General features: G+C 32.6%; 2 protein-coding genes across 7 annotated transcripts in view; one reads left to right on the top strand and one right to left on the bottom strand.

Moving 5' to 3' along the window:
- The window catches only part of LSM11 (LSM11, U7 small nuclear RNA associated), a 137048-nt gene that overhangs the window by 45504 nt on the left and 66695 nt on the right, over positions 1 to 24849 (top strand). The window lies entirely within an intron of this gene.
- The window catches only part of CLINT1 (clathrin interactor 1), a 53596-nt gene that overhangs the window by 12108 nt on the left and 16639 nt on the right, over positions 1 to 24849 (bottom strand). For all 5 annotated transcript variants that reach the window (XM_036225029.1, XM_016166986.2, XM_016166988.2 and 2 more), the window contains 7 exons: positions 15061 to 15165; positions 14412 to 14508; positions 12769 to 12877; positions 11653 to 11817; positions 8676 to 8853; positions 5092 to 5338; positions 2988 to 3057 (listed from right to left, as the gene is read on the bottom strand). In XM_036225029.1, the coding sequence (XP_036080922.1) occupies positions 2988 to 3057; positions 5092 to 5338; positions 8676 to 8853; positions 11653 to 11817; positions 12769 to 12877; positions 14412 to 14508; positions 15061 to 15152 (958 nt within the window). In that variant the 5' untranslated portion in view covers positions 15153 to 15165. The remainder of the gene's footprint in view (positions 1 to 2987; positions 3058 to 5091; positions 5339 to 8675; positions 8854 to 11652; positions 11818 to 12768; positions 12878 to 14411; positions 14509 to 15060; positions 15166 to 24849) is intronic.

Below are 24849 nucleotides of genomic sequence, written 5' to 3'. Positions count from 1 at the left end.
TGTTATTATAAATGATTAAAAGGCCTGTAAAAGAATACTATCATAAGGCCTTAGTTGAGAAGCAATCTACAAAAAAACAAAGAAAACATCCTTATCTAGAAGCCTGAAAAAGATTTGCCACACAACACTTAAATATATTGACTAAATGTATTGAAAATTTTTAAAAAAAGTTTTCACCAAAATTATTAATAGTTAACTTTATACAGCTAAGTTACGGTGAATCACTTGTTTCTCATAAAATTTCTAGAAGGACCATGCATTACTTTTAGTGAAGAGAGAATATGTTAAAATTTTTTTATTTTTTGTACACTTATCTTAAATAAGTCCCAGGAAATTCTAATCTATAAGTTGATATTTTAAGTCTTTAATAAGGTGGTTCATATTCACATAAATATCCTCAACTAACTTTAGTGATTACTGGGTATAAGGCAATAGGTTCAAATGTAAATGTAATAAAAATTTTGGATTTGTTATACCTTAATTAAAAAAAATTTTTTTTTAACTTAAAAAATTTAAAAACATGTTGCAAGTCATGTAACGTCTTCCTATTTGTCTTGCTTTTATGGTTTATTTTCTCAACATCATTTATTGTACTAGAAATAACTTATTTTAGTATGTTAAACAAGACCTAAATTCCTTAATTACGAAGGGACAAAGGCGACAAGGTGGACTTTTAAAAGAAGTGAGATATATTTAAGAAATGGAATGGTTTCTAGCATTCTATTTCTAATTGGCTTATTTTCTAAAATACCTTAAATTATTCATTTAAAAAGTATTTACTTAGAAGTGTTCTCTCTCCCCCCCTCCATACACATACACACACACACTCACACACACACACGCCAGCAAAATATTGTTTGAAACAGATTTTAAAAGAACATTAATTACTCCAGTGGGACATTTATCAATACAGTTTCAAATAAATCTTGATGGGTGGGTTTCACATACGTCTTTCTAAACTTGGCAAATATTCTACAGTGACTGTCTCAGACATATACTTTTGAAGTTGCTAACAAAAGAAGGTAACACATAAATCTGAACATTTTCTCAGAGGAGCTATTTATCTGGTGAGTGATACAGATGCCATAACTGCTTAGGTTTACAGTTCATGCCCAAATTACTGGCATGATGGTACTATTTTAAGTATAGGCACATCTGGTAAATGACACCCAAATGGCATGCCAAATAGCAATGCTATTATGGTAGCTTCTTAGACTTTCTCATGTGTAGGTGCTGAAGATTTAATATCCAGTTTTTTCCGCTGCTGAATTAAGTTTCAAATATACTACTAAAATATTTAAATAGAGATTTGGGGCAATAAAATTTGTGTACTGATTGGGGGTGTCTATACAAACTGGTTAAATATATTGTTTCGAAGAGGAGATAACTTTAAAAAATTCTGATATCAACCCACATTCAGTTATTTTTTAAAGACCAAAATGAACATTAAGGCAAGAAACTGCAGATTTCATTTGTCTCAATTACAATATTAATATTAATTGCTACTTCTACTTAATTAGTCAATCTACTGTTTGCACTGGAGAAGAAAAACCACTCAAAGGTTTCTTGCCAAGCAAAGGAAGCACGTTGGTATTTAATAATTCTCTCTGTTCAAAGAACCTTGGTATCACCGAGGAAAAAAGTTGCATCCACTCATCTGACCTTCCTAGTTATTTTTTCTGATTGCCCCATTCCAACTTTCCACAGATGCACGAAAGGGTCTCTTTAATATTTCACGCCAGCAGTCCAAAATAGTTGATTTTCTTTGACACTACGTCTGTATTACATGACCACATGATAACTGTCAATTAATACTATAGTTAATATCTTAAACATACTAAAAGCACATAAACCTTTGAAAAACTAATGGAGTTGTTTGTAACCTTGGGCATGACTGTTCAATAGAGTTTAAAGAATAATTTTAGAAACAATTTACAGTTACAGAAAAAAAGGGAACAGGAACCAAAGAATTTCAGAAACTAAGTTGAACCACATACCCTATGAAGTTCACTCACTCCGAGTCCAAGAATTTTATGTAATAGGAAAGGGCACTTTATATTAATTACAGGTACTAAACTATTAATGACAAGTAAATTTGTTATAGACTTCCACTAAAACATTAATGTAAATTCTACATTTTGATGTGAAATGAACTTTAAACAAGTTGGGGAAGACTTTTTAAATAGAAGTTTTATTCTTAAATTGTTTTGACTTGTGGCACAGGAGTTTATGAGAACTCCATAATCACTGAATACAACCTAAAATATCAATTTTCTTGAAAATAATTTATAGGGACTTATTCAAAATCTGGCACATGCTGGTAATTAAATCGAACAAATCATTAGTCTTATCTTGACAAAATCTTTGTAAGAAAACTATTCTTTTGCTACAGCCCTCTTAAAATATGTCAGGTAGTAACAGATGTTAATAGAATGCTCCTTTCTTCAGAAGCACTCTGCGTGATTGTAACTACCAGTGACTCTTTAATGATTACTGTACTTCTATCACTTGGCCTTCCTATGAGGGCAAGAACTTGGTTTTACTAAGCGCTACATCTCTAGCACTCAAATCAATATCTGGTTTTAACAAATATGTGAATAAATAAATGAAAAATTTTAATTAACCCTAGGCATGGCTGATGCTGAGACCCAGAATTAAGATTTAGGGAAAGACAGTAAAGTAGGCAGAGCAGTAGTATGTTTTGCTTATAGAGAAAGCAAAACACTCCAAATACTCAGTGCTAAAGAAATTAAGGAGACATAGAGGTTACTGAATTACTATTGGTCAAATATTTAAGTACTCTTCTTCCTTATTTTAGGCAATTAAAATTACTCCCCGCCCAATAATATCTGAGGCTCGCTAATTTTACATTAAAAATAAATCCAATGCAAAAATTTTATTTTTAATTCTACCTTTTATTAGACACCTTAAAAAATTACTCTGCAACTAAAGTTACTAAAAAAGAAAAAGCCCATGTAGAAACTTACCTGTTGATTGGCTGGTGCCATCAAACAGATCAACAAGGTCACCAGATGACTTGCTGCTAGGCACTGAAGTCTAGAAATACACAAAGAACTAATGAGCTGAGAAAACAAATATCTATTTTTTCTCAATCTGCTCTACTCATCTCTAATTTCCAACTTAGACACAAATACCTATAATGTCTTGATAGGGGTAGATTTAGTTTTCTGAAGAAACACAAATGACCTTGAATTCTCATGGAGATAGGAGTATTTTTAATTCTACTACCAGCACTGTAAAAGTCTGTCATATCCACACTTGTCTTTTCCCTCATTTTTTTCATACTGAATTTCACTCTGGAAAATATACTTTCCAGATCCCATTCAAACTTAATGCTATGTATCAGAATCATCTGAGGATTAAAAAAATACATATGCTCCAGGCTCCATCATAATATGTTGAGGCATAAATACCTAGGGTGGGAATCTTGGCCTGTACAGTCTTAGAAAGTTCCCTCAATAATTCCAATATCTAACAAGGTCTGCGATCCCCTGGAATACAGGCCAAGATTCTATCTAGCTCTAAAATTCTATAATTCTATGAACTTTAGCAATGCTTACTATTTGTAAACTATACAAGTCAGTATAATTCTGTTGATATATCTTGACATGTTTCATATTTAATTCTCAAACTAAACTGTGGGATAGGAGTGGTAATATGATTTTTCTCTTCTTCATAGTCCCAAGTACTCTGATGCATATTTGCTGTATCTTCAATACATACATGCTAAATGAGAACAGAATAGCTAGTAAATAAGGAGACAATCTGAGTTCCTGAGCTTTGAAGATTAAAATATTGTATCATAGTTCAAAAAGGCCTTGAGAAAAAAAAAGAAATCTGAAGTAGCTGAGTAACTTTTCAAGTACTCTGACCTTTTCGATATTTTTCTGGTAGTAAAAACAAAGTAAAAAGCTCACACTACAAATGTAAAATATTTATTGCACAGTGACATATTCATGCTGTACTACAAATTGATATTTAAAATCCTGTAAGATATAAAAGTCTCAATTTACTGTTAAGAAATTATACAGTTGGGATAATTTTCTTCATGCAGCCTTAAATAAATTCTCCATATAAGAGCCACTATGTATTGGGTTTCAACTATGGCTATCTCCCAGATCCCATACTGTCATTGTTAAGCTAATGGTATCCACAGCACAGGAAATCTAAGACCACAGAGAAATAATAGGCATTTCCCCTCTATAACTACAAGTAAAGATGAGTTATAATTTTGAGGTTTTCATCAAAACTAAAAAGAGCAAATATGGGTAAAATTATACACCAGTAGATATTTGGCAGAAGTTGATACATACTTTTTTTTTGCCACTAAGCAGGACTAGCTTTATTTTTAGAGTCACCTACTATTTGCAGGATATATTAGAAAACTGTCTTCTCTAGATTTAGTTACTTCTGATGCAAAGATACAAGTTAGGTAAACCTTAGTTGGGGGGAGAGTGACAAAACAATAATTTAGCCTTTTGAAAAATCTCCCTCTTTGGCAGATTTCTGTCCAAAAGACTAGCTTGTAACCCAGTATCTAGTAGGTGGACTTCCATTTCCGTGGTGAATGAAAAACAAAAAAGGTACAAGAGTCAGTGCTGCTACTGATCAGTAGTGACCACCCAGTAAATGCGACCCCCTTTGTAGGCACCATCTCTATATTACATGAGACCATTTCCCTTGTATCTACTTGGTTCTCTTTTGTCACTTCTTACAACTCCCAAATACTCCCATGTTTCCATTAGTCAATCTCGTTCTTCTTGATAACCAGCAGTGGTGTCTTAGATGGAAATAGATGTATTACACTCAGATTCACACCCTTTCCCAAATGCACCAAGAGTGTCATTTCTACTTTCACAGAGCGTGCACAGAGACTCATTCAGCAATTGGACAGGTATCTTTCCCCACAGAGAGGAAATTATTATTAATGACTCTCAGTAATATATGCTAGATGATCTGGAATTAATATGATTGCCTAGAAATGCCTAAGCTTACTAATGCAACAATTCTAAAAGTAATTTATACGAATAAAACTGTGTATCATGATGTATAAACCTGTGCCATTCTCACCTTAACTGAAAACTGAGGCGTATGAGTTGAAGCATTCTGGTCTGGACTTGCTTTGTCCCCTGTGTAATGTGCTGCTGCTCCAAGATCAATGGTTTTGGAAGGATTTGCTGTGCGCTTGTGTCTGGTTGTGGTGGTCTCCGTGGCCTGTGTGATATGGATATGCTTGGTTGTCACAGTCTCCTCTTCATCTTTGAATTCTCCTTTGGGAGATCTGCCTCTTCTTGCTTTCTTTTCCTCATCACTGTCGCTAAAAGATATTAAAAATGAAGCAAAATAATAAGACTAGGGATTATTTTAAAATGGAGCCCTCAGTGATTTGAACTAAAGAATTTCAAATACAGTAGCTCTAAAATTCCATACTTTGACTATTTGACAGGGATCAACAGAATGTTATCTATCTGAATAATGACACGTGTTGGGGAGGGAATGTGGGAACCTGACAAATTCCTGAGTTAAGTCTAAAACACTGCTACAAAAAAGTATTTACATAAATATGTACAAATAAAAAATGTCTAAAATAATTAAAGTGCTTACTTAGTATAGATTTAAGCTTAAAAAAATAAAATAGCAGGATTATTGTCATAGCACAATCAACTGATGAGATCCTGGTAGCTCCAACATTTGCATTTGATGACCATTTTCTTGAAATGGATTGTATGCAAACTACAGTTACATTTACATAACATAATTCTGTCATCGACTCTCATATACTAATATACATAACATATTACAATTTCAATGGATACCTGTTATTATCTAAATTCAAATGATTAAAACTCTAATCTGTAAATGCAGAAAAATATGAAGTAATGTACTTTCCAACAACTGTGTTCTTTTTCATTGTACTATCAGGAGATCAAACTTTTATGTAATTATGAAAATTGCTTTACAGAAAACTTAAATATATTTCAATTACTTCAGGCACAATCAGAAACTTTCTTAATAATGCAAAAGAAAAAACTACATTATGAGCAAAAAACTGGGTTTTTCATATGCTGTGGATTAAAAATGTCAGTACTAGTCTCTTCTCCAGTAATAAGGCATCCGTTTTTTTCCTGGTGCAAGGACAGAGAGACATTACCTAACATATGTCTCATAACCTATTTTACTTAATTTTAGAATAGGTTGTTGAATTTACAAATATTCTAAAATAAAATACTTAAAATTCTCCTTAAAACTATGAGTATTATTACTGATGAAATATAACTCAGACTATTTCTATTTAAATATAAACCAAATTGGAATTAATTCCAGATATGTGAAATCAAGAATCAAGAAGAATGGCTTCTCACGCAGAGCAAAGGAGTGAAATGTATTTTTATCTATAAGCATTTTAGGGAATCTAAAAGTTCTGAATAAGTGTTTAAAAGCCCTTGTCACTTACTAGGTAATTTCACAGCAAAAACTGACCTAAAGATTCCCACCATCAGTCCTATAAGAAAAACAAAAATTTCTCACCTTTCTGATGTCCAATTTTATTTAAATACAAGATAACTTCTTTACAAGTTGAGAACATAAACTTGACTAGCACACAGTGAAATGGAAGCCTCATTCTGACCAAAGTTCAGGAATTCTTGAATCTAATAATGAACTTATTTAACAGGTCTGAAATTTGAGGAGAAAGGTCACAAATAGTCCTAGATGTAAAGTCCCTGGTGTGCCCCTTAGTTATGATTAATAATACAGACTACATTTTCACTCTTTTAAACCTGAATACTCTTAAAGATTTAGGAACTCCAGCACATCCTGTCTGAGAGCCAACATAGGGGGAAAAAAATATCAAGGCAGAAAAAAACAAAAACATGGAAAGAAAAACTGAGGGTGGTAGGGCAAGAGAGAAAAGTAATGACACAAGAATGTACATGATCAGATGTACCAGCCTACCTACTTGATTCCGATACTTCTTCAGGAAATAGCAACGGAATATATGACCACTGTATTTTCTAAACCAAAACAAAAATGTAAACACACAGACCACGAGAACATTAATGAGGGAAAAATTGCAAAGAATATGTGAAGTAGTAGGCACTGCTTCCCAAAGTTTAATATTTATTATCATATGCATACTATTTCAACATAAAAGAATTAGAAATGTAGTTACAGAACAGATACACATATTCAAAGTACTAAAAATAAATTCTAGCTCTTTAAAGATCACATTCCAGAAAGTCTTGAAAATGATAGGAATTCTAGGGATTTAATAAATATGGAAACATACTGAGAAGACACTAAACAAATATTTCAGAACCTGAGAATTTCAAAATTATATTTTTATTTTTACTTTTCTTCAGTTGCCCCCTAAATCTGAACTATTAAGATTTTTTTTTTTTTTTTTTTTAAGGAAAGAAGAGATGATGTTTAGTTACAAGAACTTACTTGAAGGCTCATTTCTATCACTAACTCTGTTACTTTAGGCAAGTTCCACACAACCTGAATGGGCCTTAGGTTTTACTTGTAAACCATAAGGGTAAAATCCTTACTCTACCCTATCTAATAGAGACTCTGTGAGGCACAAATGACAAAGGTCTTATAAAGATTGCTTCACAAAGTAAGTGCTACATACACTGTTGTTTAACCTGCAAAAAAAAATTAGTTTAATAGTTATGTTGGTAGTAAAAACTAAAAATGAATGGTATTTCAAGTACTGTTCTATATAAAACTAAATAAAAATGCCCTACCATTAGAGAATGTACTTTAAGAAAATACAGGTCTATACTCAAAAACATTTTAGTCCAAAACACCATTTGGATTTTTTTCTGGTATACACTGGCACAAAATCATAATGGAATGTTGTAGGAGTTAAATATCAAACCCTTTAACTCCTGTTTACATTTAAAAAACTTCATTAGCCCTTAGCAATACCTTAGATCTCTGGATAATCTGATGCCCAAATATAAAATAATCTTCGAAAATTCTTACAGGAAAAAAATAATTCCAATAAATAGCCTGAATAAAAACATATAGGAAATATGATCAACTTTAGAAATAAATGGACAAAGACAACAGGGAAAGTATTTCAGTGGTAATTTTAAGTAATGTTTGACTTATTGTCTTAAAAAACAGCTATATGGTGCTCACATCAGCAGCACTACACTTAAAGTGGAACAATGAAAGGAGGTTAGCATAGTCATTATGCAAGGATTATATGCAAATTCATGAATCAGTCTATATTTTTGCAAAGGGCACTTTTAGGGCAGTGTTAACTACTCTATATAGTTCCATAATGATGGATCTTATGCATTTGTCAACTGTACAACATAGTGAACCCTAATGTAAATGAGACTTTAGTCAATAATAATATATCAATATTGGTTATTAACTGTTAACAAATGTACCATAGTAATGCAAGATGTTTATATCAGAAGTGTGTATATGCGTGTGTGTGTTAATATGGCAATTCTTTACTTTATGCACAATTTTTCTGTGAGCCTAAAACTGCTCTCAAAAATAAAATCTATTAGGGAAAAAATGCTGAACCTCAGATAATAGTAATGCCCTAAACAAAACAAAAACAAAAACAAACAAATCTAGCTGCATCAATTTAGCACCCCCTTCAAGAGTCCCAGAATACAAAGTGTTAATACCTGCATCTTTCTGGAGAATCTTCTCTATCTTTCCTCCGGAACTTGCTGATGGTGTCATCGATTGTGCTTCCAATTTTATCACTCAGTTCACCTAATTTATCGCTGAATGGAAAAGCACTCTTGTTCTTGTCCCACTCCTCATCCCATTTTGATTTGGGCTCAGGATCGTATCTTTCACCTATGTAAAGTATTAAAAAAAGAAGCAACATTAAGGACATTAAATTCGGAATGTATCTACAGTTCTTATTTCTGAAGCTTTTCCTCATAATAAAAGTTTTCAAAGGAAAACAGAAAGCTCCCACGGTGCTGAATCAACACAACTGCAGCAAGGCACAGCATGCAGTGCCAGTCATTAAGTAGCAGGAATGCAGATTCTAAAGCTTTTGTTTATGAAAACTTACACAACCTTAATGCATAGCACAGCATATCAGGACGTTCTTAAGGGCTGTTGAAATGAGTAGAGGAAAACATAAAACCAACACAGGCTGTAAAAGCAAAGGAAAAATGGAAATCTTTTTGTTTTTACAAAAGTCACTTAACGCGTTATATTTCACTCCTGTCTCTTAATGGTTTTTCGATTATTACAAAACTAAAAAACAAACTATAGGAAACAACAGCATTCTGAATGCTACATGTCCAAGTATGCTGTAAACACTCATAAATGTCATACTTTAGTACCAAACTAGAAAAACAACTCATTGGATTTCACAGCATGAGAAATCATCTTTTAATTACCGTAAAAGAAAAGAATATTCTAACTACCAAAAGCTACACAGATTGTAATAATGAAATATGCTTAAGCAGTTTAGAATAGTGATGATCTATTCAAACACCAAGCCCAAACATATGCTGGGACTGGCACAAACTAGGGAGCCTCAGTGTGAATTTGAGAATGAAGGGAATAGATCATGGCAGTACAACAAACACCCCAAAGTGTCAAGATCTGTTTTAGTCCGTGACCTTGGGTCCAAAGGAGAGAAAGGAATTGTAGGCATTAAAGGAAATCTTTCCATTTCAATGTCCCTGTCCAAACTCGACTTACGAGGCAAGAGTAGAAGATACGGAGAAATCAGATTAAAAAGAAGAAAACACTGACACTAAGGCAGGTTACAGAGAAAAGGGAGGAGCAATGAGAAATAAAATAATCTGAAGGTGACTCACGGAGCTTTGTTCTAAACTTTGCTCAACAAGTTCTGATGACATACATGCCCTGTGGAGACTGAACAAAACCATTTTACTAAATTGTCTGCTTAAACTGCGAAGTCAAAATTTTCTGTAAGAGCCTGAGAATTTAAAAATTTGTCTACTAAATTTAAAAGTGACCACCAACTTAAACATTAAACAGAACATGACAAAGTGAGATTTTTTAGACAAAATCCAAATCAGGATGGTTTTATAAAAATGGGTGGTTTTCCTATAAGAGGTATGTACATTTCAACAACGATGTGATGAACTAGACTTAATAAAACAAACAAATTTACCAGAAAAAAGGAAGTAGATGAAAACTAAACTGATTAGTGTGGTAGATAGTATACTAAGTGCATGCCAAAGATACTGGACGTTAGTAGGACATTATCTAATATCAAAATGAAAAACAAAAACAAAATAAAGTTGATTAAATTTATGACTCACATAACATTAAAAATGTTTATAAAAGAATGTGATGCATATACACAGGACATTCAACTCTATCTCTAATGCAGGTACTGTAACAGTTCACTTTGACTGATTCTGAAAATGTACTCAATTTTCTACATTTCTCTAATTACATATTATCCTAGTAAGATGATTTACAAGCATGTAGAATAAGAAAATGAGTTGCAAATAACAATTTCTACTCAAAAAACACATTCAATTGCTATAGCTACTTTGAAAAAGTTAAAGAATAAAACAACTAGTTGGGCAAATAATCCAAAAACTTCTTATTCCTCTTAACAAAAACTCTAAAATATAATTACATGATTTATTTGAGAACTATTTTTGCCCAAATCAAGAACTGAGTTTTATATGATTCTTAGACTTAAAGAGATTTTCCTGCTGTTAGAAGCAGCTAATTAAGTACAGTATTTTTTCTCTGAGGGCAAGAACGTAGAGGAGCAAAGGAGTGAAGATACTATTTTATAGGTAATTAAAAGAAATAGATTTTTACATGGTTCCAATGAATGAGTTCTGAGTATAATCCAAATATAAACAAACTCATATGTGGGTGGGGAGAGTAGAAGAGCCCCGAGATGCAGCTGCTACGTGTACACAGCACTGGCCTGTCTGTGTACACATAAAATGACCCAGGGGATTGTCGGAGTTCTAGAAGACTGAGTCCAAAGAGACATGCGATGAAAGAGTTATTTTCTGTATCTGTTTCAAGCACCTAGTGATCTATTTTAGGTAAACTATATTATTACATTAAAAATAAACAAGGGAGATGAATGTTCTAGTTAGGATCAATAAAGCGATAGGCCTAGATGAAAAACTGATGGTGGTGTCAGTCACCTTTTTCTACATCAAATTAATGCACTGCTGAATTAAGAGAAGAGACAGAGGATGGGCTAACTTACAGGAGGCTTTCCTAGTTTTGGCCAAAAACAGCTAAATTGTTTCAAATTATAAGACCAATCTCTTGATCAAACTGAACATTTTATGCTCTAAAAGGTGAATTAGAAAAATTCTTTTTTCTTCATTAGAGTGGTAACCCTGAGAGGGAAGGGTATATATCTGTATTATTCTCTGTTTAACAACTCAAAGTTTGCAGTTATTTAATTAACAATTAATGGTTAAAAACATATTCTTAAACCCACCAAAGTAAAAAAGAGAAGGATTCCTAAGATCTATGTAATAGGAGCCAAAATGAGTATTACATATATTTTAGTATTCTATATATTCCTGAAAAGAAAATAGCATTTTGGCTTTTCATATTTCAGTGATTCAATTTAGTGAAGCTAAACTGATGCTTAGTTGCCAGTATGATTTTGATACTCACTGTATCTGAATCCTCCAACACTGTCTGAGGAAACCCCAACATATTTGTCTTTGTTCTTCTTTGCCTTCTTTCTCTCTTCACGAAGTCTGTCGTCATCCTGAGCAAATTCAACCAATTCTTTCACCTTCTGGCGAATATTTATACCTTGATCCTTGCCATGCTCATCTGTGAGGATAGTAAGGGAAAAAGCAAAACCTTAAGAATTCAGTCACTATGTATCAAACCTTTTAACACAAAAAAGCACATGTGAAAATTTCAACATAAGAAACCAACTTCAATATTTTAAAATTAATAAGAGGCAAATTGTGCTGTTAAATTTTGTCATTTCCTCATCAGCAAGTTCTAAGTTTCGAGATGCAATTTTGGCTTATAAGAGCCTTTAAAGGTGAACTTAAAAAGAACCACAGATAGCAGTGCTAAGGAAGATCAATTAAAGACCCTCTGAAAAGCATTACTAATGATGACCATATATAATGGACTTATATCCATAAATGTTTTCTTTTTTGATAGTACTTTAACAAAACAAAACTCACTATAACATTTGAATGACTGAAAAGCACCCAAATGTCTTGGTTTCCCCAATGCAAGTTTGGAAACACTAATTACAAGGATTTAGTATAGCTGAAAAACAGAATTTTTAAAGTGCTTTCAACTGGGGTACACTACAAAATGAAATGTGGTTCATTCTGTATCCTCTTTCACATTCAAAACACACTCTGGCCTTGCTGCCTTTGCACAGTAAATATTATTTGGTGGGAGGAAGAAAAAAACCCAGCTTCAAACAGATGTGTGTGTTTTGGAGCTCTAACCTTTTCTTCCCATATGATTAAAGCTATTCCTTTATGGACACCACAGGGGACCAGTCTCCAGTGCATATTTTAATATAAACCCGAACACTCATGTTGTGTTGGTTCTGTTGTTATTAGCCAGTCTTCTCTGCAAGTTCTTGTCTTCACTAATTAATACTCTAGGGCCCCACGTCTTGGATTCTGCACTCGTCACACAACCAGCAACAGTCACATTCTAATTAGAGCAGAGAAGCTTCTAAGCTGGTTCAGGTGACTGACAACTCCAACTACTGTTTTAATTTGCTTATAAGGTTTTTCTATTGCTCACCTACAAAGTGGTAATTTTCCAGGGATCGCAAATCATAAATGTGTTCTCTGGCACTTGTAACAACACGCTCTGATCCATTCCTTATGAGGTAAGCTAGGAGCAGCAATGACTGTAAAAATACAAAGCACCAAATGATTTAACGAAATAAATACCGGTAGAGCTTTGGAGTACGGTTAAAAAAAATAATTCCAACATTAGCAAATGAACAATCTTTGTGTGCATGTAGCTTCTTTATCTTATATTAGACTATACTCAAAAACTTAAGAGAATCAATTTGAAGCTCCTCTTATACCAAGTATAGTAAATAAACTGTCCATTGGATACCATGTGTCAAAAGATTAAATATATAACTCTAATATTAAGATATATTTTGAATGTATGATATAAATAACCAATAGGCTTTTAGAAAGCTAGCTCAGTTTTTACCTTTCATTTGGGCATTATGGAACTTTGAATTGTTAGAATATCAGTTTAAAGAAAACGATTATTTGGTAATTATATGATCCCACAGCATTTTCCACAGATAAAATTTAACTTGGGGGATTAATAATGTGGCTTTATTTCAAACATTTACTGCCAACAAATAAAAAGGAAAAAACGTTTATGAGGTTTCTTCTTGGGGTGATGAAAATACTTTGGTATTGGATAGTGATGACTGCTACAAAATTCTGAATACACTAAAAACCAGTGAATTATGCATTTTGAACTTTGGGGGAAAAAAAGACTAGATCTATGAAAATTTAGTTAAGTTGGTGAAATTGAGGGTCAAAAACCCTCACTCTGCCAGCAATTTATTCTTTTAAAAAGTAGTTTATTCAAGGATTTAAAAAAAAATTTTAATTAAAAACTTTTTTAGTTTATAGAAATTTCAACTATTTCATCACAACTACTGTACAGCTGAGGAAATGACAGTCAATGTTTTCAGAAACAAACAGCATCAAAAACTGGAAACTAAATAAAGCACTGATTTTTAAACCTGACAGACAGAAACATTGTTTTCAAAGTTTCAAATGTAAATATTATATACCATTTTGGAAAGCAAAGAAAAGCTTACTCTGAGTAGCAAGAAAATATGGTCAGAATGGAAGAACACATGACTACCTTGTTTTAGAACTCTACATTATGTAAGGAGATCAGAACTAAATGATAGGAATCTGATAAAGAATACACATTTGCAAAATTTAAATGTTTAATGTTTTAGATTCCCTAATTTTATTTTAAACTAACACATTTTTGGTACAGAATATTGTGATAAAACTTATATATTAGGCATATTTATAGAGATGACAAACCTTATTAGTTTTCATTTTAACTGTTCATACACTCAATATGCACACTACTACAGATTCATTACTCTCGATATGCGCAAATATGTTTTTAGTTGGAAAAACTTTAACCAGTAAAATAAAAACATTCAACATTTAGAAGTATTATTAATATTAATTTTAAACATTTCACAGTAAGAATAATTGTTTCTCTAACTAGAAAACAGAACACCAATAGCAAATCTACTTCTTTTACCTGTTTTAGGATATTCCATTGTAGGATTTAATGTCCTTCATAATCACTTATGAATGTACACCTTAAAATTTCAAGCCCTTCTTTCAACATGTTAAATAATAAAAACAGCCAAATGCCCATACCTTATAAACTCTTCTCCAGTTCTTTTTGTTGTCTTTCAACATTCGTGACCAAAGCATGTTCATAAGTTCTGGAAATTGTTCATACATAAATGTAGCTCTGAAAAGAGAATAATTTTCCTCAACAGTCTGCAATATGTTAATTTTGACAGTAGATGGCAGGCTTGTTCTAAGTTACTGTATTTTCCTAAAGAGCTTAAAAAGATTAATAAGCTTCGTTCAAAAAATTTAACGACATACTTCCTTAAAAATACGTTTCCTATATTTTGTACATATCTGGCACATTCAAAAGCCCCACTAATTAATATCATATTTTACAAGCGCTTCATTCATTGGCATAGTGGTCCAGATGTTCATCAGGGAAATTTTTTCATAAATTTATTTCAAGTTATTTATATACATTTATCAAAATTTTACATGGCAAGCTACAGTAAGTCTCTAAACTTCATTAGAAAATAAAAATTTTGTTTTATTTTTTTGAACTAATTTTTAAGAAGAATGGACCCTACTTAAAACTTCCTCCATAATGCCTGAATGATTATGCAGAATTTCTATCTGGCAGCTAAATGGTTTAAAACTGATAGCAAATTCCACATTTCTGTGTAAAGATAGCTGGATTCTTTCTGCACTGCTGAGTCAAATTATCACTTACTTGGCAATCTCTCCCATGAGTTGCCCAGAAGGTCCCCAAGGATCATCATTCGTTGCTTCTCGAACCTTAGACTCGATCTCTGAATAATTCATAACCACATTGGTGCTGCAAAGAAAAAAAAAAATGCACGCACATACGCACAAAGATTAGCATCAAAACTGAGAAACACATGAAAACTTAATAATGACACTACTGGGTGTCCTAATGAGATACCTCTACCGGATAGGAAAGAAAACATCTTTTGTGCACAAGCTACCCTGAGGACACTATATAATGCATTTAAGTTATCTTTAAGAAGATTTTACTATTCTATTAGCCTTCAAGAATACAGATAAAAGATTATATTAAAGCTGGCATAAGTCCAATAAAAATGGTTTTGGGTCAAATTAAAAAGAAAATTAGACATGCTAGAGTTTATTATAAATTAAACTGTCAGTTTCCTGACCAGACCTGATTTACACACAATCATAAATTTCTGGCTTACTGAAATTCTGTAAATTAACTGGAAAAAAATTATATAACAGCTAACCATTAACGTTTCCTCCATTTAAATATTTTAAAAAAGCAATGACAAATAAAAGATAACACTGTAAAAATGTTTAGAACCACTATGAACATTTAACTGTAATCCCTTAGTCTTTTTCACTTATTATACCATATACATTTTCAGTGTTACTATATAGTCATCATAACCTCACTTTTAATGGCTGCATAATATTCTATCAAGAGACTGTATGATAGTGTACTTAACTTTCATTCAAGACTTCAGCAGTGGTCAAGAATATAGAGAGGTTCTAGGAGTCAGAATAATCTGACTCCAATCACTTACTTTGTGACTGTTGACAAACTATTTTAATTCTTTTAAACTCAATTTCCTCAAATGCAAAATGTGAACAAATGCAAAGAATACTAGGTCAAAGAGTAGCAGTCAAATGGTACTTAATTATTAGCACAATGTTTGACATATAGCAAGTGCTCAATGTTTGTTAGCAATTATTATTATTATTAGATGTAATCACCAATTAGAATTTTAAAAAGTTAAATTATACTTTTATAAGAATTAATTTTGAAAAGGCTACCTTAAAATTAACACGAGATAGCAAAAACTGATAGTTAAAACAATTTCTCATGCTTATATGGATTTAAGAATTCAAAGACATTCTGAGGAATAAAGAAATACTGTGAAAATGTAACGCATTATATTAGTATTAATTCGACATTTAAAGCTCCAATTATTACCAAACAACTGTTGTTAACAGATGCTGGTGATTACGGTAATTCAAACCTCCCATATAAAGTCTTAGAAATAGTGAAAAATCAGAATTTGGTAACTACTATTTTAATATACCCAACTTTTGCTGTATTGTTTTACAGTGATCAAAAAATTCTATTTTTTAAAAAAGAAATGTCTAGTTAAAATTGGCACGCAAATCTTTCTCAAACAGAGATTTCAAATTTATTGCAAACACTTCAGTTTCTTTACCTTTAAGGAAGAATCTAGTTATAAACTGTTTCAGGGGAACAATTATGAATAAAAATATGACGTGCCAAATCACAAAATAAATCTGGCTTCTAGATTTATATTCAGAATACTGTTCTAGTAAGGAAGAAAAGCAAAATCCTATTACCTTCTTTCAAACCTTGAAGAAAGCTGCCTCCTAAAATATCAACTAGTTTAGTAAAATAATACAAATATTTTCCCTGAGATTAAAATAAAATAAATACATAATCTCCACGGCCTCCATCAAAATTTAAGACCATTAATGAATTTTCATAAAAATCCACTAATGATTCTATTGACAATCATTTTATGCATTAATGTATGGGAAGAATCACATCTTTTCTCTAATTTTGTTAACAGTGTAACCAATATAAGATCAAGGTAGCCAATGACAGATTTGCAATTAAGATGCCACAAAACTATGGATTTCAGAATGTTTTTGTTTGTCCTAGTGGCTAAAGGATGCATGTCTTAGAAAGTGACAAAATACAGATGTTGGAATGAATAATAGCAATTAGGATTAAAATTCATCCAAGCATTTCATTACCAAGAATATATTTGAAATCTGTTTGCATTGTTTGTTGGAGAACGAGATGAAAGAAGTTAATCTTTTAGTCCATGCGCGTGAAATATTTTCACTAGAGCCTTCACAAATGCTGCAGCTTTCAGAACACTGCTTTCCTTGTTCAAGCTACAAGAAGCCCATGGGTCAAATGAGAAAGGTCCTGTTTCCATAACCCTTCACAAAATTCTTAGCTGAAGGCCTGTGTGTTTGAGTACTCTGTGTTTAGACGGAGAGGTGGCAGAGAGCCAATTATTTAAGACTCTCCTTATTCCTTGGTTTGAGAAACAATGGGAATTATGAAAAATGACAAATTGCCTTTATACCTGACTTACGATGTAGTTATAAAGGATATTCACAGAAAGGTATAGCAATGAAAATTTAAAAAAGACTTCATGAAGAGAATTAGGTTCTGTTTTATGGTAATTTTCCAATGAAACTGTTGCTTTCAGACACAGAACTCTCTTAAGATGAGATCCAATGGCATAAAGAATTCCAAAACAAAGTATTTTTAAGCTGCACTTAATCCAGAAACAAATGTAAACTAAAATAAAACAACATTGTATAGTTTGGCCTTATTCCAGGTCATTCAAAAATAGCCATTTCTAAAAAGGTAGAAATGGCATTTTGATCCTTCCTTTCCCATGTTTTCTATTGCCCTCGATCCACACCCTACCCATAATTCCAGTGACCTTTTTAAAAAAGGGGGAAAAAACCCCTCCCCCCACCCCCCAAAAAAGAACACTTAAAAAATTATATCCAGATGTGAAAGGAAAAAGCAGCTTAATTCCTGAAACTTCCCATGATTGATACAAATGTTTTAAGAATGAATATTTCAGACACTAGAGGGGGCTCGCTCATCATTTTTTTAAATACAAAATTCAGACAAAGGTCTAAGATTTATTCTGCAAACAAAATTATAGAAAATTACTAGGAATGTCCAAGGAGTGAAGAATATAAGAAGCTGCTCATGTTTTGAAGATTTTATTTTAAAGCAGTAGTGAAGACTACTTTTTACAAGGATCAAATCCACAATTAAAATCATTATTGTTTATATTTGTAAAACTGTTCATTGCTTCCACAGTACTTTTACACTTTCATATTTGTGAGAGTAAATGAAAGCACTTAACTCTGAACAACCCTGCACCAGTCACTCACTGGATCTTTAACGCAAACTTCTAAAATATACTAGCCTCAAGTTCTGCACATGTGCACACAATATTCAATTTGTCAAGGGTTGATTATTCAATTTGTAAATTATTACTGTTCATTTTGACCCTCTTCTTCTCTATTTTCTGCTTATTTCAACACTCATTAACGATAAAATATCAAGTGTTTTACTTGATAACAGTTTGGGTACAGGTTTTAGAGGGGGAATGGGTTGAAAAGCTAAAATGAAGCTTTTACTTACATATGGTCAATGCTGTTTCTAATCTGCATTAAGAATGATCAGTAAAATGACTGACAAGAAAAATCTTTGTTAGTCCTTATCTGGTATTTTTTCCTGTCTAAAGTTGAAGGATAAAATAAAAATATACACGAAGAGAAAAGCTAAAGTGTAGGCATAATCCAGTCCTAACTAACAATGCAGGGATAATAAAACTGAAACACTGATGTAGAAAAGAGGTATCTTTCCTAGCTTACCTTTTTACTTTTTTTAAAAAATGTAGTTAAATGGGTTTGTATATTTAATGTGGTTTTTTCTTTGTGTTTTAAATTTATTATAAAGACTTCATTCACTCCAGATTAGGAAAATATTGAGCAGTACTTACATTCACTTACAAAGAGGGTAGAGAAACAAAAAAGAGGCAGCAAGACAGAGACGAACAGTATTCAAAGTAATGGTTTTAAATACAGATATTTTTTCTTCATATTTTCCTGACTTTTCCAAAATTTCTCCCATGAATATTATATTGTAACCAAGGATAAATTATTAAGTGCCATTAAAAATATAAATCAAGTACTATATCATTGTTAGCTACATTTTAACTATGTACAGGGAAATGAGCATCACAGTAGACCACATGAGTATTATTTATAGTTAAAATGTTTTATCCGGCTAATAAGTGCAGTAAACTAATAACTAAAATACATGTATACATACTAAAATATGTATACCAAGTTCTATGTGTGTAAAACTACAGGGAACAATTTAAGTACCAAATATTGAAATTAATATGATTTTTAAAAACTGCATTAGGGAAGAATGATTCCTGATATTAAAACCTAGATATAAAAGTTAACTTTTAATCTCAATACCACAAAGATTCTAGATGATACTTTTATGATATAGGTAAAATTATGATGCTCCTGTAATGTATCGATCTTTAAAAAAACTTTTTAAAAATAATAAAACACCCATGAAATGAACAATGAACAAAGTTTTGTAGGGCAACAAGTCACTTAAGCCAAAATTTGTTGTTCTTTTTAAAATATTTCTAGCCAAAACATTAGGGAAATAGTTTTAAGAATACCTGCTCTAAAAGCTTGATAATGGACCATGTGATATTCATTTTTCATCAGAAAATGGTCTTCACTGCATTATCCTTATTTGCAAGCTGAACATTTTATAGATCAATACTCATATTTTAAAAGCAAGTTATATGTTCTAATAGTCCTGTGATCAGTATCAAATTTATGGTAAAAAACCAAGAACTCCAGTACTCCTAAATTCAACGAACACATAATTTTTGTTGTTAGCAGAAAATCTGAACCTATGCAGAAATGGTGTAGAGATGTGGAAAAACTGATTCATCCACTTGGCTAGATGTCTGCTACTCATCAAAACAAACAAACAAAACAAAACCGATGTGGAAATGAAACACAAAACATTGAAAAATATCTTAACATAGCGATGGTTCAGTAGAACTAGTGCTGCTAAAGCAAATGTTATCATATTTGACTATACAGCACTTTAGTTATAAAATAGCTACAGTGCTAAGACAAGGAATAAACCACAGCTCCCTTCCTATCTAAGAAAGAAACTAATAAAATAAATATTGGAAAGAACAGATGAAACAAAGATGATAAACCTCTTCCTTCCCGCCAAGAGAAAATATATTTAGTAGCACCTTCTCAGTAAAGAAGTTATCACATGATTTGTGAGTGGCAATAGCTGTTCAAACTTTGTTTTCTAATTCCAAAGCCCATTTTCTATTATGCCACAATGCCCTAAAATCAGAGAATTAGTTATATCACCTGACCTAAATGAAAAAGCTTACTAATTAACATGTAAGATGGCATCACAAAGTGTGCTACAAAACAAAACAAAAAACTAAACTAAATGCTGAATTAATGTTTAAAAAGATATATTTTCAATCAAGGAAATTACATTTTGTTTAGTTTTGGTAAATAGCAAACACAAAAAAATCCAATTGAAAAGGAGAAAACCATTGTACTCCCTCTTAAAAGCAAGGTAAAGAAAATACTAGTTTGAATAGGGAAAAACGGAAATTGAAAATACATAAAGCCTGAGAATATCTTATCCATTCTTCTGCAGTAACAAGATTTCAGAAAAGAGTAATTTGGTTACTTAAAAAACATATACTCTTTCAATCCAATTATATCATAAGTATGTAAGATGCTCATGTACATTTTCTTTATAACTTCACCTATTTACACAGAGGACAATGCTATATCATGTAGCTTTTGTTTTCCTCTTTACTTTTCAAAAGGGAACATTAAAATGCTAAATGCTGAAACATGAAACTTGCTTTTTAAAACAACTATCAAGAATTTACGCTATTTGAAATATTATACTTTAATTCTTTAGATATCTGTCAAAAAAATTAAAACCAAATAAATACTAAAAAGCAGTTTACTGAGGGAGGAAAGGAGTCCCATAGTCCTTTTTAAAGATCAAGAATTATAGATACTCAAAGATCAAGTTAGGTACTACGTAGCTGGATATTTAAAACATTTTAAAACCACGGTTAGAGACAGAAAAACTGCCTAAGTCTAAAGTCAAGTTGCCTGCCTATATGACATTAAAACCACAGAAAATGTATTAATGTTCAAAACACCACTTCAATTGTCCCCTCCCAACATGATGTAAGACAATTCAAAACTAACGGATGTAACTATTTTTGAAATTCCCAATTGTTTTAAGCCGTAAGAAAATTAAGAACTGTACACTCTTTTCTGAGCCAAAAGCGATTCTCATATCAATTTTACCACAAAACCTGGTTCTCCCTCTAAATATATACAAAGCTTCTATTTTCTGTCTGTGAATCATCATTTTCTTCAGCTCTGCCAAGTTCACTACCAGTACTGGAGGTTGGCTTTCTTTGAGTTGTTTTTCACAAAGAAGTTAAATTCTTACCACAGCCCCAGAGCTGGAGCACAACAAAACTGCAAGATGGATGCCAGTGATGGGCTTAGCCAAATGACTTGTTCCCACACATGCAAGTCAGATTTGGATCATAACAAAATTATGTATTATTTCCTTTAACAAATCTCCTAGATCTTTTTTGAAAAGTCAAAACTTTAAACAGAACAATCAATCAAGAATCTACTGCATTTTAGAAAGAACGGTTATAGTAGGAAATGTAATGTGAAAAAAATTCGAGAACTTTTATCAGTAACTGATTTATAACATACTTTCTCTTCTAATCTCTAAAATTAGCCGTTACAGACTATTAGTATTCCAAATGATATCTTTATCTAAATATTTCAAGCTTAAGTTTAAAAACCAGCATTCCAAATCCACACAATTTCAAATTGTGCCTTAAATACTCAATCCCCTGCTTCAGAAGAGTTTGCTTAACATTCCAGGAAAATCTGCAGTACAAATTCAACATCAGTTTGCGTGGGCCAAGCAGACACATCTAAAACTGCTGAGGTTCGCAATTGATGTTAGTCATTTATGTATAAAGTCCTAAAATGTAATTAGCAGAATAAATCTTTTAATTTTTCCCCCCAATAAAACAAAACAAAAAACAAAAAGAAAGTCATTATTTTATGATTTATGTAGAATTCAAGGTCAAGAAGGATTACATAAAATGAATAATGGTTAAAGAAGTCAACACTCCAAATTTAGTTTTAAATGGCAAACTACGTACCAAACTAGATTGTATATGTAAACTGATCATTAAAAAGATAAAAACTTATAGAAGCAGTGACTAAAATATCTTATTTTATACACGAGATCATAAAATGTTTATAGTACAAGTGTTTTGGGAAACACTAGAAACCACATGTAATTATTTCAGTGCCTCAAAAAATATAGGAATTTATCCAAAACAAAATAATACCTAAGCCAGGAAGGTAGTTGGATTTCTGCCCCTCAAAGTTTGCCGTTTAATTCTTTTTTTCCAAAAGGTACCGACCTCTTGATCACTATTAAGTGTGACTTAAACTGGCACCTTTTCAAGAAAATAGTAATTTATGTAACAGATGTGCAAGGAAAACTTATATGAATGAGATAAGCCAAGAAAAACATCCTGATGTCCACAACTAAATTATGACCTGTGGGAGGAAGAAACTATAAAACTATTTCCCTTTCCTTACAACTTCAGTGGTTAGTGATACCAAATAAAATAACCCGTGTGATGGCTGCCCATTTTCAGAAATTAAAATGGGCCTTGACTCCGGGAACTGTTCCAAAACACAAGGCCAAACTAGGGGAAAATATTGTACATTTATTATTTTTATAATCTGCTTCATCTTTTATGGCTAGTTTTGTAAAAATAAATATGTATATTAATTGATCAATAATTTATTACATATTAACAGGGCCCAAATCTTGTCTCTGATCCATGCGCAAATCAACCATTGTGTCTGTTTCCTCATCTGAAAAGCAGTTCCTAAGTACTATTACAGAGATTAAGTAAAATGATATGTGTAAAGCATTTATCACACATGCTTATTTTTCTGCCAGTATTTATTATTTTTAGTTTGAAGATATTCCTTAGATGGTCCTTTAGAATAGACTGGCATAAGACTTATTACTTACCCACAACTCATTCATTGTTGCAGAACTTTATAGTTAACCAGAAGCCTATCTGACCCACAGTGTAGACACTGAAATGAAGATTTTGAGGACATGACTATATAGCAAGGCAGAAATGACTCTATTGCTGAGAAATAGCTAGTAATGCGTATCACTAAGAGACAGGACAAGCATCTATTAATACATGCCCCAACACAGAACTGCTATTTTATGTTTAATAGTTTGTATTTTGAAGTTCATTCTCCTTAATCTTAGTATAGCACCAACTGTGAGCTAGGGTTTGATTTTACATTAAGTAGTAATTTCTCCTTTAGTGGTAATCTGACATCATCTGATAAAACAAATAAGTCTGTCATATTTTGGATTCACTATACTAAATCATTCATATCTACTGGGGTTGCATATACCAAAGCAAATTATGCCCAAAACAAAGACTTTTAAGCTACTGTAATATAAGGGAAATTATTTAGCATGAAGTTTATATTTGTAACTTAGGACTATCAAAGGAAGCAGAATTCTGAGCTTTTAAAATGTCAAAAAGTTCAGTCACTCACTTCATGAGGTGTCTGGCTGAACAAAAGGTTTTAGAAGGGCCATGATACCCAGTTTCTGTACCCCGTTTCCTCGGAAAGAACACAAATCATTACCCTAGGAAATGTCTGGACGTTCATGGGTCTTGACAGTTTACATGGATCTCCTTCAGCTCCCTCTCAAGCAGAGGTGCTACTGCTATCATGACCTGGGCAGATGACAAGCAGTCCCAACCTAAGCTACATCTATGAGGCTACGAAGTAATTCTTTTCCAGAGAGGCACTCTGGTGGCAGCAAGATGGGGTAGGGGTGCTCTATGGCTGACAAAAGGGAAGAAGAATGCATTGTATGGTTCAGGGAAGCAGGAAGAAAAGCTGCCTCCAAATGTGGCAGCAATGGTTCCTGGAACACTGTAGCAACAGACTGGGCAGAAGCAGCTACTTTTGGAAAATTCTTTCCTTTCATGGCCATAGAAAAAAGCTCTCATAATACAAACCTGAACATTAACCACTATCGACTATGTAAAAACACATGCATATGGACAAAGCCTAAAAGAAAAAAAAAAAAAAAAACCATGAAAACAGTGCCAGGGAGAAGGAGGGCACATTTGTTTAAAATTTTATTTATAAAATGAAAAAAAACTGATCCTTCGTTTAAAAAAAAAAAAAAAAAGAAAGAAAGAAAAACAGTATTTGTATATGAAACTCTTCACTTGCTAGGAAAGTATCCCATGGTTGGGCTGATTTAATTCTGCTGAGGATCAGCTTCCAATCTCTGGCTCAGAGGCCTGTGTGTTCTATCGGTGCCAGTCTGCATGGATAAAAGCTTTCTGAAGACAGCTCTGGATGGAGGGCCAGAGGGTAAGGGTGTCGAGTTGCTCTGTGCCCCCTCCTAGCGGCACAACGGTGCTGCCTCAACAGAAGGCTACCCCCTAGGAACACCAGCCCCAACCCAAAACTTTCTATTTCCAGCCGATTTTTTCTTTTTTATCACATATCTCTATAACTTTTAAGATTTTTAAAATTTTCTTCTAAAACGGTACTTTAGTATTTTGTGAAAAATACTCTGGGAGATATTAATGGTTGTTATGTGGGAAAAGAATTCTATGGTGAGGTTTGGGAAATATGACTTAAAAACAAAGGCAGCTTGATTACTGCAACGCTTCTCAGAGACGTTACTATTCTAGTGGGAACTGTGAGTCTCCAACAGGAGACAACACTGCACATTTCTAAAACTTTGGGGACC

The sequence above is a fragment of the Rousettus aegyptiacus genome, unplaced genomic scaffold (genome assembly GCF_014176215.1).
Source record: "Rousettus aegyptiacus isolate mRouAeg1 unplaced genomic scaffold, mRouAeg1.p scaffold_m13_p_7, whole genome shotgun sequence".
NCBI classification, from domain to species: Eukaryota; Metazoa; Chordata; class Mammalia; order Chiroptera; family Pteropodidae; genus Rousettus; species Rousettus aegyptiacus.
This window is presented reverse-complemented; position numbering and strand designations above follow the sequence as displayed.